The sequence below is a fragment of the Bombina bombina genome, chromosome 1 (assembly GCF_027579735.1).
Source record: "Bombina bombina isolate aBomBom1 chromosome 1, aBomBom1.pri, whole genome shotgun sequence".
Classification (NCBI taxonomy): domain Eukaryota; kingdom Metazoa; phylum Chordata; class Amphibia; order Anura; family Bombinatoridae; genus Bombina; species Bombina bombina.
This window is the reverse complement of record NC_069499.1, coordinates 752,608,601-752,628,380: the sequence shown is the minus strand read 5'-3', so window position 1 is coordinate 752,628,380 and position 19,780 is coordinate 752,608,601. Positions and strand designations below refer to the sequence as shown.

Genomic DNA, 19,780 nt, shown 5'->3' with positions numbered 1-19,780 from the left:
GGATGATTAACCCCTCAGGTTCAAAAACGAAGCAAAAAAACGGTAAAAACCGCTATAACAGTCACAAGCAAACTGCCACAGCTCTACTGTGGCTCCTACCTTCCCATAAAACGACTTTTGTAGGCACAAAAACCGTTTACAGAGATCAAATATGTCAGGGGACTCCTTCAGGGAAGCCGGATGTCTCAGAATGTAAAAACAACTGCGCAGTTAGAGCGCAAAAATAGGCCCCTCCCACATTTAAAGTCAGAGGGCCTTAAAAAACTATTCCTAGGAGTAAAATAACAGCCATGTGGAAACTAGGCCCCAAATAAAGATTTATCACCTCAGTAAAAAACGTTCTTTATATATATGCAAATGTTTTACATACTAAGCCATAATAGAAAGTAATATGAAAATTACCCTTTACTGCAAGCATGATGCCAGTCGTTATTAAATCACTGCACTCAGGCTTACCTTAACTATATCAGGCACTGTCAGCATTTTCTAGTTCTTATCATCCTCTAGAAAATAATATACTGAACATACCTCAGGGCAGTTAATTCTGCAGGCCGTTCTCCCAGCTGAAGTTTACCCATATTCTTCAGTTATGTGTGAAAACAGCAGTGGACCTTAGTTACAACCTTCTAAGATCATCAAAAACCTCAGACAAATTCTTCTTCTAATTTCTGCCTGAGGTAAAAAAACAGTACAACGCCAGCACCGTTTAAAAATAACAAACTTTTGATTGAAGATAAACTACACTAATTCACCACATCTCTCTAGCTACTTCCCTTGTCGAGAGCTGCAAGAGAATGACTGGAGGTGGCAGTTAGGGGAGGAGCTATATAGACAGCTCTGCTGTGGGTGATCCTCTTGCAGCTTCCTGTTGGGAAGGAGAATATCCCACAAGTAATGGATGAATCCGTGGACTGGATACACCTTACAAGAGAAAATCAATTTATCAGGTAAGCATAAATTTAGTTTTCTTCTATAAAGGTAAGACGAGTCCACGGATTCATCCTTTACTTGTGGGATACAATACCAAAGCTACAGGACACGGATGAACGGGAGGGACAAGACAAATGGTTAAACAGAAGGCACCACTGCTTGAAGAACTTTTCTCCCAAAAATAGCCTCCGAAGAAGCAAAGGTAACAAATTTGGAAAAGGTATGAAGCGAAGACCAAGTCGCAGCCTTACAAATCTGTTCAACAGAAGCATAATTTTTAAAAGCCCATGTGGAAGCCACCGCTCTAGTAGAGTGAGCTGTAATTCTGTCAGGAGGCTGCTGTCCAGCAGTCTCGTATGCCAAACGGATGATGCTTTTCAGTCAAAAGGCAAGAGAGGTAGCCGTAGCTTTTTGACCTCTACGTTTAACAGAATAGACAACAAACAAAGAAGATGTTTGATGAAAATCTTTGGTCGCTTGCAAGTAAAACTTTAACGCACGAACCACGTCCAAGTTGTGCAATAGACGCTCCTTCTTAGAAGAAGGATTAGGACACAGAGAAGGAACAACAATTTCCTGATTAATATTCTTATTAGAAACAACCTTAGGAAGGAATCCAGGTTTGGTACGCAAAACCACCTTATCAGCATGGAAAACAAGATAAGGCGAGTCACATTGCAAGGCAGATAGTTCAGTAACTCTTTGAGCCGAAGATATAGCAATTAAAAACAGAACTTTCCAAGATAGAAGCTTAATATCTATGGAATGCATAGGTTCAAACTGAACCCCTTGAAGAACCTTAAGAACTAAATTCAAACTCCATGGCGGAGCAACAGGTTTAAACACAGGCTTGATTCTAACTAAAGCCTGACAGAACGACTGAACGTCTGGAACATCTGCCAGACGTTTGTGCAGTAGAATTGATAAAGCAGATATCTGTCCCTTTAAGGAACTAGCTGATAGCCCCTTCTCCAATCCTTCTTGGAGAAAGGACAAAATCCTAGGAATCCTGATCTTACTCCATGAGTAGCCTTTCGATTCGCACCAATAAAGATATTTACGCCATATCTTATGATAAATTTTCCTGATGACAGGCTTTCGAGCCTGAATCAAGGTATCTATGACCGACTCCGAGAAACCCCGCTTGGATAAGATCAAGCGTTCAATCTACAAGCAGTCAGCCGCAGAGAAATTAGATTTGGATGCTGGAACGGACCTTGAATCAGAAGGTCCTGTCTCAATGGCAGAGTCCATCGTGGAAGAGATGACATGTCCACCAGGTCTGCATACCAAGTCCTGCGTGGCCACGCAGGTGCTATCAAAATTACTGAAGCTCTCTCCTGTTTGATTCTGGCAATCAAACGAGGAAGGAGAGGAAATGGTGGAAACACATAAGCCAGGTTGAACGACCAGGGTACTGCTAGAGCATCTATCAGTAGTGACTGAGGATCTCTTGACCTGGACCCGTAACGAGGAAGTTTGGCGTTCTGACGAGACGCCATCAGATCCAATTCTGGTGTGCCCCATTGTCGAATCAATTGTGCAAACACCTCCAGATGGAGTTCCCACTCCCCGGATCGGGGGATACCCCTTCATGCTGTCTTGGTGGCAGCAGCGGGCTTCTTGGCCTGTTTACCCTTGTTCCAAGTCTGGTTAGGTCTCCAGACTGACTTGGATTGAGCAAAATTCCCCTCTTGCTTTGCGGCAGGGGAAGAGGTAGAGGGACCACCTTTGAAGTTCCTGGATACACCGCAAGAGAAAGTAATTTATCAGGTAAGCATAAATTCTGTTTTCTCTTGCAAGGTGTATCCAGTCCACGGATTCATCCTTACTTGTGGGAGACCAATACCAAAGCTTTAGGACACGGATGAAGGGAGGGAACAAGACAGGTAACCTAAACGAAAGGCACCACTGCTTGAAAAACCTTTCTCCCAAAAATAGCCTCAGAAGAAGCAAAAGTATCGAATTTGTAAAATCTGGCAAAAGTATGCAGTGAAGACCAAGTCGCTGCCTTACAAATCTGTTCAACAGAAGCCTCATTCTTGAAAGCCCATGTAGAAGCCGCAGCTCTGGTGGAATGAGCTGTAATTCGTTCAGGAGGCTGCTGCCCAGCAGTCTCGTAAGCCAATCGGATGATGCTTTTCAGCCAGCAGTAAAGAGAGGTAGCAGTCGCTTTCTGACCTCTCCTCTTACCAGAATAAACGACAAAAAAGGATGATGTTTGTCTGAAATCTTTAGTTGCTTGTAAATAGAATTTCAAAGCACGAACCACATCAAGATTGTGTAATAGCCGTTCCTTCTTTTGAAGCTGGATTAGGACACAGGGAAGGAACAATGATTTCCTGGTTAATATTCTTATTAGAAACAACTTTAGGAAGAAAACCAGGTTTGGTACGCAAAACTACCTTATCTGCATGGAACACCAGATAGGGTGAATTACACTGCAAAGCAGACAATTCTGAAACTCTTTGAGCAGAAGATATAGCTACCAAAAACAAAACTTTCCAAGATAATAACTTAATATCTATGGAATGTAAAGGTTCAAACGGAACCCCTTGAAGAACTGAAAGAACTAAATTTAGACTCCATGGAGGAGCCACAGGTCTATAGACAGGCTTGATTCTGACTAAAGCCTGTGCAAACGCTTGAACGTCTGGTACTTCTGCCAGATGCTTGTGTACAAGGATAGACAGAGCGGATATCTGTCCCTTTAAGGAACTAGCTGACAAACCTTTCTCCAATCCTTCTGGAGAAAAGACAATATCCTTGGAATCCTAATCTTACTCCACGAGTAACCCTTGGATGCACACCAAAAAAGATATTTCCGCCATATCTTATGGTAAATTTTCCTGGTGACAGGCTTTCTAGCTTGGATCAGAGTAGCTATGACTGATTCAGAGAACCCACGCTTGGATAGAATTAAGCATTCAATCTCCAAGCAGTCAGCTGCAGAGAAACTAGATTTGGATGCTTGAAAGGACTCTGTATTAGAAGATCCTGCCTCTTTGGCAGTGTCCATGGTGGGACAGATGACATGTCCACTAGGTCTGCATACCAAGTCCTGCGTGGCCACGCAGGCGCTATCAGAATTACCGAAGCCTTCTCCTGTTTGATTCTGGCTACCAGCTGAGGTAGAAGGGGAAACGGTGGAAAGACATAAGCTAGACTGAAGGACCAAGGCGCTACTAGAGCATCTATCAATGCCGCCTTGGGGTCCCTGGACCTGGATCCGTAAAGAGCAAGTTTGGTGTTCTGACGGGACGCCATCAGATCCAACTCTGGAATGCCCCATAGCTGGGTCAGCTGAGCAAAAACCTCCGGGTGGAGTTCCCACTACCCCGGGTGAAAAGTCTGACGACTTAGGAAATCCGCTTCCCAGTTGTCTACTCCTGGGATGTGAATTGCAGATAGATGGCAAGAGTGATCCTCCGCCCACCTGATTATTTTGGTTACTTCCTTCATCGCCAAGGAACTCTTTGTTCCTCCCTGATGATTGATGTATGCTACAGTCGTGATGTTGTCCGACTGAAATCTGATGAATTTGGCCGCCGCTAGCTGAGGCCATGCCTGGAGCGTGTTGAATATCGCTCTCAGTTTCAAAATGTTTATCGGGAGAAGAGACTCTTCCCGAGACCAAAGGCCCTGAGCTTTCAGGGAGTCCCAGACTGCGCCCCAGCCTAACAGACTGGCGTCGGTCGTTACAATGATCCACTCCGGTCTGCAGAAGCACATTCCCTGAGACAGGTGATCCTGAGACAACCACCAGAGAAGAGAATCTCTGGTTTTCTGGTCCAGTTGGATTTGAGGAGACAAATATGCATAATCCCCATTCCACTGTTTGAGCATGCACAATTGCAGTGGCCTGAGATGAATTTGAGCAAAAGGGACTACGTCCATTGCTGCTACCATTAATCCGATTACCTCCATGCACTGAGCTACAGATGGCCGAAGAATGGAATGAAGAGCTCGGCAGGTGGTTAAAAGCTTTAACCTTCTGACCTCCGTCAGAAATATTTTCATTTCTACCGAGTCTATTAATGTTCCCAGGAAGGGAACCCTTGTAAGCAGGGACAGATAACTTTTTTCGGTGTTCACCTTCCACCCGTGAGACCTTAGAAAGGCTAGAACAATCTCCGTATGAGCCTTGGCTCTGGGAAAAGACAACGCCTGTATTAAGATGTCGTCCAGATAAGGTGCTACTGCAATACCCCGCGGTCTTAGTACCGCTAGAAGGGACCCTAGCACTTTTGTGAAAATTCTGGGAGCGGTGGCCAACCCGAAGGGAAGGGCCACAAACTGGTAATGCTTGTCCAGAAAGGCGAACCTTAGGAACTGATGGTGATCTTTGTGGATAGGAATATGAAGGTATGCATCCTTTAGATCCACGGTAGTCATATATTGACCTTCCTGGATCATAGGTAAGATTGTCCGAATGGTCTCCATTTTGAAAGATGGAACTCTGAGGAATTTGTTTAGAATTTTTAGATCCAGGATTGGCCTGAAAGTTCCTTCCTTTTTGGGAACCACAAACAGGTTTGAGTAAAAACCCAGTCCTTTTTCTGTAATTGGAACTGGGTATATCACTCCCATCTTGAGTAGATCTTCTACACAGCGTAAAAACGCCTCTTTCTTTGTCTGGTCTGTAGACAGACGAGAAATGTAGAACCTTCCCCTTGGAGGAGAGTCTTTTAATTCTATAAGATATCCCTGAGCAACGATCTCTAATGCCCAGGGATCGGGAACATCTCTTGCCCAAACCTGAACAAAGAGAGAGAGTCTGCCCCCTACCAGATCCGGTCCCGGATCGGGGGCTACCCCTTCATGCTGTCTTAGTAGCAGCCGCAGGCTTTTTGGCCTGTTTACCCTTGTTCCAGCCCTGCAAAGGCTTCCAGGTTGCCTTGGGCTGTGAAGCGTTACCTTCTTGCTTTGCGGTTGCAGAGGTTGAAGCAGGACCGCTCCTGAAGTTGCAAAAGGAACGAAAATTAGCCTTGTTTTTAGCCTTAAAAGGCCTATCTTGCGGGAGGGCATGGCCCTTTCCCCCAGTGATATCCGAAATAATCTCCTTCAACTCGGGCCCGAAAAGGGTCTTTCCCTTGAAAGGAATATTTAGTAATTTTGTTTTGGACGACATGTCGGCCGACCATGACTTGAGCCAAAGCGCTCTGCGCGCCATGATGGCAAAACCAGAATTCTTCGCCGCTAACTTAGCTAATTGCAAAGCGGCATCTGTGATAAAAGAATTAGCCAGCTTTAAAGCATTAATTCTATCCATGACTTCGTCATATGAAGTCTCCATCTGGAGCGACTCCTCCAGCGCCTCAAACCAAAAAGCCGCTGCAGTAGTTACAGGAATAATGCAGGCAATAGGTTGGAGAAGGAAACCTTGTTGAACAAATATTTTATTTAGTAAACCTTCTAATTTTTTATCCATAGGATCTTTGAAAGCACAACTGTCTTCAATTGGTATGGTTGTGCGCTTGGCTAGTGTTGAAACTGCCCCCTCTACCTTAGGGACCGTCTGCTACGCGTCCCGCCTGGGATCAGTTATTGGGAACATTTTCTTAAAGATAGGGGGGGGGGGAACAAAAGGTACACCTGGTCTCTCCCACTCCCTAGCAACAATATCCGCCACCCTCTTAGGGATCGGAAACGCATCAGTGTATACAGGGACTTCAAGATATTTGTCCATTTTACACAATTTCCCTGGGACCACCATAGGGTCACAATCATCCAGAGTAGATAAAACCTCCCTAAGCAGTACGCGGAGGTGTTCCAAATTAAATTTAAATGCTAGTGAATCTGATTCTGCCCGCTGAGAAACCTTTTCCTGAGTCAGAAATTTCTCCCTCAGACTTTACATCCCTCGCCCTTTACTTCAGAGTGTTGTGAGGGTACATCAGATAAACCTCCCAAAGCTTCCGACTGCTCCTCATCTGTTCTCAAGAATGAGCTATCGCGCTTTTTAGGGAAAACTGGCAGTTTGGATAGGAAGGCCGCAAGGGAATTATCCATGACTGCAGCTAGTTGTTGCAATGTAATAGGTGCCAATGCACTAGAGGTACTAGGTATCGCTTGAGCGGGCGTAACTGGTGATGACACATGGGGAGAGGAAGGCGGACTATCCTCATTACCTTCAAAGAATCATCTAGGGCTATATTTTTAAGTGACACAATATGATCTTTAAAGTGTATAGACACATTAGTGCACTTGGGACACATTTTGAGTGGGGGATCCACCATGGCTTCTGAACACATAGAGCAAGGCTTTTCCTTAGTGTCAGACATGTTTAACAGATTAGTATTATACACAAGCAGGCTTGGAAAAACACTTTATCAAGTAAAAAACACAATTTGCAATAAATGGTACTGTGCCTTTAAGAAAATAAAAGCGCACACAATTTTACAAAACGGTTAAAAATGAACCAAATCTCTTGAAATTTTTACAGTATGTGCCTAATGCTTCGATATGATTGCACAGCAAGTTTCAGCCTGATTAACCCTTTAATGCCCAAACCGGAGCCGCCTAAAGCAAACAACCGGTTAATAAACTACAGCACCTTGCCACAGCAGTCTGCTGTGGCCCTACCTTCCCTTAAGGATTGGATTTGAGAAAAGCAAGCCTCTAGAAGTCATCAAGCAGTCTCTGGACCCATGTGAAGCAGCATGCAAAGAAATCTGTCAGAATAAACTGCGCAACTGAGGCGCGAAATTAGGCCCCTCTTACTCCACTCCGGAGCTGTGGGGCCTTCAGAAACCAATTTAGGTGACTAAAAATAATGCCATGTGGAATAAAACCCCAATAAACACCCCAAAAGTGCTTTAAAAGTGTCAATAATGAGTATTTTGTGAATTAAAATAATCGATTGCCCTGCAAAAATGATAACCAGTCTATTGAGCCCTCTTAAATAAGCCTCTAGTTCTATACTAAGTCTCAGAACATGGCTTACCCTTCCCACATGGGGATTCTTGTCAGTCTTCTAGCATTATCTTGTCTTGACTAGAAAAAAGATGACTGAAACATACCTCAAAGCAGTTAAGTCTGCAAACTGTTCCCCCCAACTAAAGTTTTCTGGTACTCCTCAGTCCTGTGTGGGAACAGCAATGGATTTTAGTTACAACATGCTAAAATCATTTTCCTCTCAGCAGAATTCTTCATCACATTTCTGCCAGAGAGTAAATAGCACAAACCGGTACTATTTAAAAATAACAAACTTTTGATTGAAGATATAAAACTACAAATCTAACACCATCAAGATCATCATCCTCGAGGCAGCAGTCTTCATCCATCTGCTGCCTAAGAGTAAATAGTACACACCGGTACCATTTAAAATAACAAACTCTTGCTTGAAGAAATTAAAAAACTAATATTTTATCACCTCTTTCACTTTACGCTTCCTAGTACTTAGAGTAGGCAAAGAGAATGACTGGGGGGTGGAGCTAAGGGAGGAGCTATATAGACAGCTCTGCTGTGGTGCTCTTTGCCACTTCCTGTAGGGAAGGATAATATCCCACAAGTAAAGGATGAATCCGTGGACTTGTCTTACCTTTATAGAAGAAAACACTAAATTACAGAAAATAAAAAACAAATTACAAGATCTTTAAACTAATTACACCAAATGTGATAGCCCTATCAAAATAAAAAAGCCCCCCCAAAATAAAATAAAAAACCTAGCCTAAACTAAACTACCAATAGCCCTTAAAAGGGCCTTTTGCGGGGCATTGCCCCAAAGAAATCAGCTCTTTTACCTGTAATAAAAAATACAACCAACCCCCAACAGTAAAACCCACCACCCACACAACCAACCCCCCAAATAAAAGCCTAACTAAAAAAACCTAAGTTCCCCATTGCCCTAAAAAAGGGCATATGGATGGGCATTGCCCTTAAAAGGGCATTTAGCTCTATTGCTGCCCAAAGCCCTAACCTAAAAAATAAACCCACCCAATACACCCTTAAAAAATCCTAACACTAACCCCCGAAGATTCACTTACCGGGAGAAGTCTTCATCCAAGTGGCAAGATGTCCTCAACGAAGCCGGCAGAAGTGGTCCTCCAGACGGGCAGAAGCGGTCCTCCATCTTCGGGGGTTAGTTTTAGGATTTTTTAAGGGTGTATTGGGTGGGTTTATTTTTTAGGTTAGGGCTTTGGTAAGCAATAGAGCTAAATGCCCTTTTAAGGGCAATGCCCATCCAAATGCCCTTTTTAGGGCAATGGGGAGCTTAGGTTTTTTTTAGTTAGGCTTTTATTTGGGGGGGTTAGTTGTGTGGGTGGTGGGTTTTACTGTTGGGGGGTTGTTTGTATTTTTTTTTTTTTACAGGTAAAAGAGCTGATTTCTTTGGGCAAAATGCCCTTTAAAGGGCTATTGGTAGTTTAGTTTAGGCTAGGTTTTTTTTTATTTTGGGGGGGGGGGGGCTTTTTTATTTTGATAGGGCTATTAGATTAGGTGTAATTAGTTTAAAGATCTAGTAATTTGTTTTTTATTTTCTGTAATTTAGTGTTTTTTTGTGTGATTTAGCTAATTTAATTTATTTAATTGTATTTAATGTAGGGAATTTATTTAATTGTAGTGTAGTGTTAGGTGTTAGTGTAACTTAGGTTAGGTTTTATTTTACAGGTCAATTTGTATTTATTTTAGCTAGGTAGTTATTAAATAGTTAATAACTATTTAGTAACTATTCTACCTAGTTAAAATAAATACAAACTTGCCTGTAAAATAAAAATAAACCCTAAGCCAGCTACAATGTAAATATTAGTTAGGGTTTATTTTATAGGTAAGTATTTAGTTTTAAATAGGAATTATTTAGGTAATGATAGGAATTTTATTTAGATTTATTTAAATTATATATATATATATTTTTTTTTTTAAATAATTTTTTATTGAAGTCATAAGCAAATTTAACAGTTGTGACACATCCAACAATAGTGACATAGATGAAAAGTACAGTGCTATTACCACGATATTGCCAAATCAACAATACACATTATGCCAACATAGTATGCATGCATGAGTTTAAAAAAATAAGACTCAATAAGGAGTAGTAAAAGGGTGGAGAGGCTATAGTTGGTTAATGTTATGAAGAAGCGAGAAGGTTTACTGGGCAATAGAGAAAGATAGAAGGGGTATGTAAATCCTAGTTACTAAAGGTATTAGCAAAGAGTTTGGACTATCAAAATTAAGACCTCATTTTTATATTTTATATGATATGTAGACTAGAAGTGACCCCACCTTGCAAAAGATAGACATACCATAAGATATTTATTCAATAAAATTATAGAAGCAAGGGGGGGTTGGTTTTATGGGGGTGAAGGGAGATAGAGTAATAGAGTATATTCTCCACATCGTCATGAAGAGCATTTATAATCTAGTAAAAGTAGGATCGATGTGGGTTGGCTTATGTTTGGCCGCTTATGGACCAAATTAGCGGGGAGAGGGATAAGGGAACGCAGCGGGCAAAAGCCGCTCAAAGTGGAGTGGGGAAGGGAATGGGGGGGGGATTGGAGCCAAACAGGGCAAGAGGGCAGGTATGAAAAGACTCATTATACGGTTATAAGGGTGGGCTTCGCAGGGAGGATCTATTGTTTGAATAACCAATTGTGAGGGGCAGAGCTTTATCAGGTTAGAGTAATTATCTAAATAAGGTGTTCTGTCTATATAAAGAGAAAGTTATAACAAACATGTAGAATATGTAGCGAAGAGAGATCTAAAACTTAAGCATGGGGAGTGATAGGACTCAGCAGTCTCCCTGCAGCGTCATGTAGAGAGGGGAACATTGGGATATTTGGAACATAAAGAATCTCTGGATGAGCCCCTCTCCTAGGGGAGTGCCATCTATAGGCGATGCTGGAAAAAGGAATAGGGATATGACCCGCAGGCAGCAAGCACCGGCGGGAAAGGGAGGAGAGAGGCTCAACATAAACAAGTAATGTATACTGATAATGTGGACAGAACTATAAAGAGACTAGTGATGACAGTTTAACAGTCACTAATAATAATAGTGAATAACATATAGAATAAGAAGAACACACCATTTAGGTGACAATAACAGAATAGATGGTATGTGACGTAATTGGGGCATCATAGTGATTGACAAAAATCTCTGCTGAAAGGCATGTCTATTATAATATAGGATAGGGGAGAGGTGTACTATCATGCAATAAGACATATACATAAACAGCATACAAGTAATAAATATCATAGACATTTAGGGACCTAGTAGCTTATAAGACAACTCCTACTATACTATATAATAACCTAAGCTGGTATATATAAAAAAAAAAAGTTTGCTAGGGTTGTCTTAAATTAGACCTTAATATGAATATCATTATTAGGCATTAGTACAGTTTAACGAGATCGAAAAATCTATATTCAGTTTATTAACTTGTTGCAGGCTTCCTAATCCACCCTTAAACAAAGTAAGTTGTAATATGATAAAAGGCTTGAATGGGATTTAGGTGATTCGTCATAGCAGGTGGAAGGTGTCAATATATAACTACTATACAATATAGTAAAGCATACTAGGAGGCCCAGACTATATAATGCTAGGAAGCTTGAAGCTTGTCATGAACTCTCTGGGTAAGATCAGGTCTGGTAGGCTTAAATAGGTTATAGTAACACTATGGGGGAAGTTCCCATTATACAGCTTTAGGTATGTCCCAATATAATAGGTCAAACACAAACATCTCATGGTATAATAATCCATAAATAAAGGGGAACACAGATATTTCAAGTTATAATAGACATTACCCATTTCATTACAGACTATATGGGCATCACTTTCAGTATTGCTAATATTCAGCATATGTGGAATCAAGTAAAAACATTAATAGAATCCACTGGAGCTACATAGAGAGGGTCGCTTCAAGTTGTAATTAAAATGGAGCATCTATATATAGAAATCCCAGCTAGCAGGCAAAATAGAAACCACTAAATAAACAAACATACTTAAGACTGTCACCAAACTTATAGGGTCAACTTATGAAACCAGATGGCGGCCTTCATATATTACATTGTTAGGATGAAGTGCGATATATCAAAACGTTTATAACTGCTATGCATCTAAACCTATATAATAAAAAATGTCTATTAGAATTTTATATAGGCAAAAATACATTTTAGGGAACATGAAATATCATTAAAGCTCATGTAAAGAATAAGTCAGCATGAAGTTAAAGTGGATAAGAGAGTGTCTTATATAGTGCCACATAAGTAGCCTTCATGTGTTTGCTGTGCATACTCACTATAGGTCAAGCCTAATGCAATCTCACTTACAATCAGTTAAACCAGCTCTAGATCATTAATAATATTAACTGAACATAGAAATATAAAGTCACTCCAAAGAGGGACAAAACAAGCAAGCATTGAGGGTCGACATAAACTACGTTAACTTCAAATAGGTATGTGTCTAGGAGAACATAAACATTTGCAGGCTACATCACACCATTTGGAGTTATGTACGATATGATATATAAATGTTCTCATAGCAAGGAAGTTTTCAGCCTACACCGGACTTGTGAGCAAAAAAAATACAGAGTTCAAGGCATTCAGCTATTTCCCTGATGATCCTCCATGTTGTTTGCCATTCTGAGGGGAGATCTGCAACTGGCTTCTGTGAACAACTTAGTAAGCGGCTTAGATCTTTTATTACCATTGCCAAGTGTAGGAGTACCGGGCATCGCCATGACCCTCTAAGACCTTTTGAAATTTGGATGGGATTTGGGTATTTCCCCCTTTCAGGTGAAGAGTGTAGATCCCCCATAGCAATTTTTGGTAGCAGTAAATCTTTACGGTAAGCACCCTGCAATGACCCTGCCGCAATGAACGGTCTCCAAAAGTCATCAGCCTGCAAGACATCCAGAGCTGCTCTGAAAACCGGAATCCAGCTCTCAGGGAAATAGACATCTGTCAAAAGCAGGGTAGTAGCGATCTGCGGCATTTTATCCCCAACACTCAGCTCACCTCCATCCGGCTTTAATAGGACTGGATTCCTCTTCACTTCCAGGCTCCTCTTTGCACCTAAACGTACGTCTTGTACTGAAAATTCTATGCAGGTCCGCGGCATCTCTGGCACTGATGCTGGTGCACTGTTATTAGACTGTGAGGTCTCATCGCACTTGTCGGGATCTGTAGGAGCCGCCATTTTAGATAGAGGAGTAGTTCCTGTGTGACATTGATCTCTTAGTACAAGTTTTAGATCATGAAAGTTATTGTCCATCTGCTGCATCAATGTCCGTAGCGACTCCTGTACTAGTTCAGTGAAGTCTGCCATATTTGGTGGTGTAGTCCAGGGTCTAGAATAAAATAGGTTATGGCTGTAAATCAAGTAATCCCTGCTGCCACACGGAGATGTCTGTTAGGTCGTCGCTGTGCAGGTGCCAGAAAAGATGCTGGAGGCCGCAGTAAACAGAAGTTATAAAAAGGTTGCCTTCCTCCTTATAAGAGAAGAACTCTACTGTTGTTAGGGAGTATAAATTAAATGTATTATAAGCTTAGTATCTGATGGTTTTGCAGGAGCTCAAAATGTATACGTCCTATTTGTTCTGAAGCTGGCTCCGCCCCCTTAAATTATATTTAAGTTAGGGGGTGTTAGGGTTAGACTTAGATTTAGGGGTTAATAAATTTAATATAGTGGCGGCGACGTTGGGGGCGGCAGATTAGGGGTTAATAAGTGTAGGTAGGTTGCGGCTACATTGGAGGCGGGAGATTAGGGGTTAAAAATTATAATGTAGGTGTCGGCGATGTTGGGGGCAGCAGATTAGGGGTTCATAAGTATAATGTAGGTGGCGGCGGTGTCCGGAGCGGCAGATTAGGGGTTAATAAATATAATGTAGGTGTCGGCGTTGTCGGGGGCGGCAGATTGGGGGTTAATAAGTGTAAGATTAGGGGTGTTTAGACTTGGGGTTCATGTTAGGGTGTTAGGTGTAAACATAAAATGTGTTTCCCCATAGGAATTAATGGGGCTGCGTTACTGAGTTTTACGTTGCTTTTTTTGCAGGTGTTAGATTTTTTCTTAGCCGACTCTCCCCATTGATGTCTATGGGGAAATCGTGCACGAGCATGTACAACCAGCTCACAGCTGACTTAAGCAGCGCTGGTATTGGAGTGCAGTGTGGAGCTCAATTATGCTCTACGCTCACTTCTTGCCTGTTAACACCGGGTTTATAAAAAGCTGTAATACCAGCGCTGTAGGAAAGTGAGCAGTGAGAAAAAACTGCACTTTAGCACCGCAACCACTCATAACGCAAGACTCGAAATCTACCCGTTTAATGTCCCTTTAAATGGAAGATCCTCCTTTTTAAGGAATACGGATTCCGAGACTTTTTTATTTGTGATGAAATTTCATTATCTTGAATTTAAAATACTTGATGTGTTTATTAAGGGACACAGGAAACACAATATTTCTTAGTATACTCTCTTATATATATATATATATATATATATATGTGGCTAAGACCCGGCGAGTGCGTCTCTTTTTCTTATATATATATATATATATATAAATACAAAAAGAAAAAAGCCATATACGGTCTAAAGTAAAACGTCCAATTTATTGGTCAATATAAAAGTTATTGACAGTACTCAAAACGAAAAGTCTAACATGTTTCGGCACACGGCCTTACTCATAGACTTACTCATAGCTTTTTTCTTTTTGTATTCATCTACTATCCCTTTACTAAGCCAGGTCTTATAACAAACTTTTTGATTCCTGATCATTATCTGGGATTTCCCATTCGTACCCCAGACTTGGATTTTGAAGTTGCCTCAGAAGGATTGGCCGAGCGGTGGAGCTACGTCACAGACGAGCACAGATTGGCTGGTATCGACAAAGGGGTGTGTCAGGAAGCGCAGCCACGCCAGAGAGCGGACGTAAGGAGTGGATGTTGCAGAATTCACCGGTCTTCCAGAGGTGCAGCGGTGGCCGTGCCGTATGGTTAAAGTTACCGGAGAATCATCAGTCAAACCCTTCATTCATTTATTCATTTGCTGCAAAGAATCCTGTGAGTACTTACCCCTGTTGATCCACATTGTCTCTCCATTTCCCCACCGAGCTCAGGCATACTTCACAGAGGTCTTCAGAGTGACTGTTTGTCACGGCAGGAAACCGCAATTCAGCCTTGATGTTTTTTCTTGTGTATATATATATATATATATATATATATATATATATATATACACACACACACTTTTTTATAGGGCTAGATATTTCCAATAGTCATGGATAAGTAAAACAATTTGCATGGACTAGTAACATTTCTCACCTGACTAGTAAACTACAGTGATTATTTTTATATGTAATATAATTTATATATATGAATGATTTTGTCCAAGTCCCTACCCTATATCTTTTTTTAACATAGATAAATAAATCTTAGACAATTCACTTTTTATCTAAAATTTTAATTGAATATAATTTATTTTATTCGTATTGTACATTTAACTTGAGATCGATAAACATCATATGTACAAATGGAATAAAAGTGTGAAAAATAAAGTAACACCAAAATATAACACACTATAAACTCTATTCACAAGATTTACTACATTGTTAATTAAACAAATTGACTTCATTTTATGATGTTGTCTCAGCCATTTTTTCCATACATTTTATAATGTACATTACACTTTTGTTTTCTTTCTTATGTACAAAATACGACTTGAATTTTTGTTGTAAAATGGGATTAGTGTGTAATAGAGTCCATTATTTTGTAAACCAAACTAAAAACTACACTCTTAAACACTACACATCTATAAGCTAACATTACAAAAATAAATAACAATATAAAGTATTACAATGAATCAGTTGGTAATCACAGTGATATTCATTAAATAATGATGCATCAATTTCATAGTTGTACGAGGCACAGATGTTGCATGATATCCTCTTGCAGTGTAGGAGCAGTGATGGGAGAGAACATTTTTTTTGGAGAATAATTGGCCCCTGATTCCGTGCAAGCCTTCCGCCGTAAACAGCAGTTAAGAAGCAGCGGTCTTAAGACCGCTGATCCTTAACTCGACCACCTGCTCTGAGGCTGCGGACATCAATCCGCCCAATCCTATACGATCGGGTTGATTGACACCCCCTGCTAGCGGCCGATTGGCCCTGAATCTGCAGGGAGCGACATTGCACAAGCAGTTCACCAGAACTGCTTGTGCAATGTTAAATGCTGACAAGCTATGCTGTTGGCATTCAGCGATGTCTGTCGGACATGATCCGCTAAGCGGATCAAGTCGGACAGACAGTTGATAAATCGGCCCCTTAGTCCTTATTTGCTAAAGGGCATCTATTTTAGAAGATACTATAACCACTTTATTATATGTTTATTATGGCATTGATAGGTATTGTATTGTACTTTCTGGTGTAACTCACACTACTCACTTATCTTTGGTTGAGTGGTAATATGAGTTAGACATTATCCATCTCAAATTTCAATAATAGAGGGGTTTTTTTTTTAATTCTTATAGAGCTTTTTTCCTCAAAGTCTACCACAATTAAAGGAAAAAAATCGTAATACAGAAATAATATAACGACATAACAATACCATATAATTATACACTAGCTTGTTTGAAGACACAATATAGAGCATATAGAGCAGCCTGACATCTATTTGATCAAGATAAGAGTTAATCAATTTGTGGTACCACTTTGGTTAATTAAAGGGCCGTTATAGTGCAAAAACGACAAGTTCTAATTCATTAGAGCACGTTATTGTAGCACTAGTGACCTCACAAGTCTGTGTGTTTAACCCTCGGTCTCAACACAACTTTAACTTTGTGTTTAACCCATCTGCAGAGGTTATACATATAGACTTACAGTGTTGCTAGTACTAAAATTGCAAATTCTAACAAATTAGGGCATGGAATTTTTGCAATATAACGGCCCTTTTAGGGGCATGAAACTGCTGAGTACAACTACAGTAGGTTGGTTACTACTCACCATGTAGTGTTTTCCCTCCTGTACCTGCAGCTTTGTTTAACCTCTTAAGGACATATGACGGAATATTTCCGTCTTAAAACAATTGAGCAAACTGAAAGCTGTGTCCTTAAAGGGTTAAAGCCTTTCTCCTCTTTTGACTCATTACAGAAGCCAGTTGTTAAAGCTCTGCATTTTATACTGGGTGCCGCCATCTTGTAGCTCATGTATTGTTGCATCCTGTGATAGAAATACACAAATCTGTGATGATACTGTGTACCTTGCACTTTGGATTATCTTGCACAAAAGAAGCTTCACATATTTCCAGTTTGTTTTTTACACAGTTTAAAAGTTACATAACAAATATAAAAAGCCCTCAGGAATAATATAGAGAAATGCAGCCACTGCAAAACATACAGCTCCCGTTCTGTATTGTGCAATCTTAACTGAAGTGCACAGAAATGCTTGTCAAGAAGATATCACAGATCTGTTAATGTGCGCTACTTCTATCACAGTGCATGAATGCTTCAACTCCAAGATGGTGGCACCCAGTGTGAAGATGCAGAGTTTCACTAACCAGCACTAGTAAAGGGTTAAAATAAGAGAACGGCTTTGAATACAGCTGCAGTCTCAAGAGGAAAAACAATAGTATGGTGAGTAAAGCAGTTGTGCCCAGCAGTTTAATGTCCCTTTAATGAGAGTAAATGCTTAGTGAGCCATCCTTAATCTGAGCTGTGATATGGATCATGCTAAATTTGAAGGTTTAATTTCCATATAAAGGTGGGAAAATAGTACTAGGCCTCACAAATGATCAACTGTATAATGTAGGCTAAAAAATATAAAATAGCATTTTTAGTGGGTAAGTTGAGTTTGAGTTGGAAATTGGAGTACCACAAAACACTATGGGGCAGATCACAATCCATTAGAAAAGTTTATCAAATTATTTATCTACAAAGAATCTCCACAGACTTTAATGGTGGTTTTATGTAGAAAAACATTAGATACGGCTGTTGATCGACCCCCATGTTTTATGGTGGCAATCACATGAACATACCTGGAAAGAGGGGTAAATATCATGGGGTATATAAAGGCCCATCATACAGACTTGTTTATTTTATTTAAATCATCACCACATAACACAAAGTTTGTATGAGGGGGGGCAGGGGTTGGGCTCACAACCACTAAATTATTGTGTTTAATATTTGTATCTAATATTACAACAAAGTGTAAGGAGTAGGTATTGTTGCTGTGCATAAATAAACTAGGAGTATTTACTTCTGGCTCTTAGAGGTAAGAAAGAGATTTAATACTCTCCAGGTATATGATTTGGAGTACTGAACACAAAGGGTAAATTTAACTTACCATTGCTTTACATGGAAAGCTTTTTTGCTGTGTTGTGTACGCCAATATTAGCCTTAATTTAACTACCAAGACAGCCTATATACCTCCCTAGAGATGCCCTATCTTAATAAAAATAAAGAAATTAAAATGAAGTCACATTTTAGAGTCCTACCTAGTATATAGAAGTATCCATGATCCGCATAGTTAACCAGAGCCTCAGTGTGAAAACATAGTTGTTCATCCTCACCATAAAATATTTGTATATGTAAACAGGGTGTAGCGTTGTAAGGTAAAGGTAAAGCATGGATAAATAAGTAATGGAGTATTTGTGTAAGTTTAGGGGCTCCAGCTTTTTGTCTTACTTGGAACCCCCAGAAATTCTAATCAAGCTTGGTTTTCTAGCACACTCAAGTGAAATCACACATTTCTAAAAGTTTTGGCAGCGGTTATTTATATATCCTTCTCTTAGTCCATACATTTGTTTTGCTTATTTGTATATGATTCAGGTATAAAAATCTGCATCTTTTGGCCAGCATTTGCCTGAACATTTTGTAGAATTGAGTTGTCCATGACTGTCACGGTGTATAAGGAGGTGGCTTTTCATCTGGTGGGAAGTAGGGAGGTGAATAGCGAGGGGGTGCATTTGATGGCCACATGAAGCTAGACGCAGACTGTGATGTAGAATTTGGATCATCTGATAACCCAGATGGGGTAGAAGCCGGAAAGATATTGGAATGCTGGAAGGAAACAAAACATATGAATGAAATTACAGTTCCTCCCCAGCATCGCTTATTTGAATGAAACTGCTGTATGCATGTAAATATAAGTCAAACAATTGTATTGAGACCAGCAATACAAATCAAATAACAGTTTAAAGGAAACAAAATACTCAATTCTGTAATCTGTATCTGTGATTTATACGTAAACTGGATTGCCTAACAAATATGAAAGTCAGCTCTGATGTCCTCTGAGATACCACTCCAGCAGCAAAATATCTGTAAGCACATAAATGTCTTTCTTTAGCTACTTGAAACTTTAGTAAATGTAGGACAAATTGTCTCAAACCTAAAACAAATATGTAGATCTAATTAGGACAGATATATATGGGGGGAAAAAACCTTTATATTAATTTTTTTACTTTGTTCCATAAAAAGAATGCATTTAAAACATGTGCCAATCTCCATTAACAGTTAGCCACACATTCAATAATAATTACAGTGTAGCTGAGCATCTGCAGCCGAGAATAGAAAATATACAAATATTGTAGTTGTATACGTTAGAAAAATTCAGAATCCCTCTAACCAAACCATTCTTGTGTGCGTAAATGTAACCTGCTGCATCCAATGCAAGCCGTGTTATTGGCAAAAATGCTTCTAGTAAAAGTCATCACTGTTTTACTGTTAACATATTTCTCTGCACGTGCATGTGAAGAATTGCTAGATATTCTCAGTGCACCAGCATTTTAAATACTGCAGCCGCTCAGAGAGTCAATAAGACTTGTATCATCTCAGGAATTAGCAAATTAAGTGATTACCAGATGATACAAGCACCTTAGACTCACTGAGCAAGTGCTGTGTATAAAATGCTGGTGCACAGAGCATACTT

General features: G+C 40.2%; 1 protein-coding gene across 2 annotated transcripts in view; it reads right to left on the bottom strand.

The window, feature by feature from the left end:
• Window positions 1–15,300: 15,300 nt before the first annotated feature.
• Window positions 15,301–19,780, bottom strand: part of TMEM255A (transmembrane protein 255A) — a 211,901-nt gene continuing 207,421 nt past the window's right edge. For both annotated transcript variants that reach the window (XM_053699292.1, XM_053699291.1), the window contains one exon: window positions 15,301–18,912. In XM_053699292.1, coding sequence (XP_053555267.1) covers window positions 18,751–18,912 — 162 coding nt within the window. In that variant the 3' untranslated portion in view covers window positions 15,301–18,750. The remainder of the gene's footprint in view (window positions 18,913–19,780) is intronic.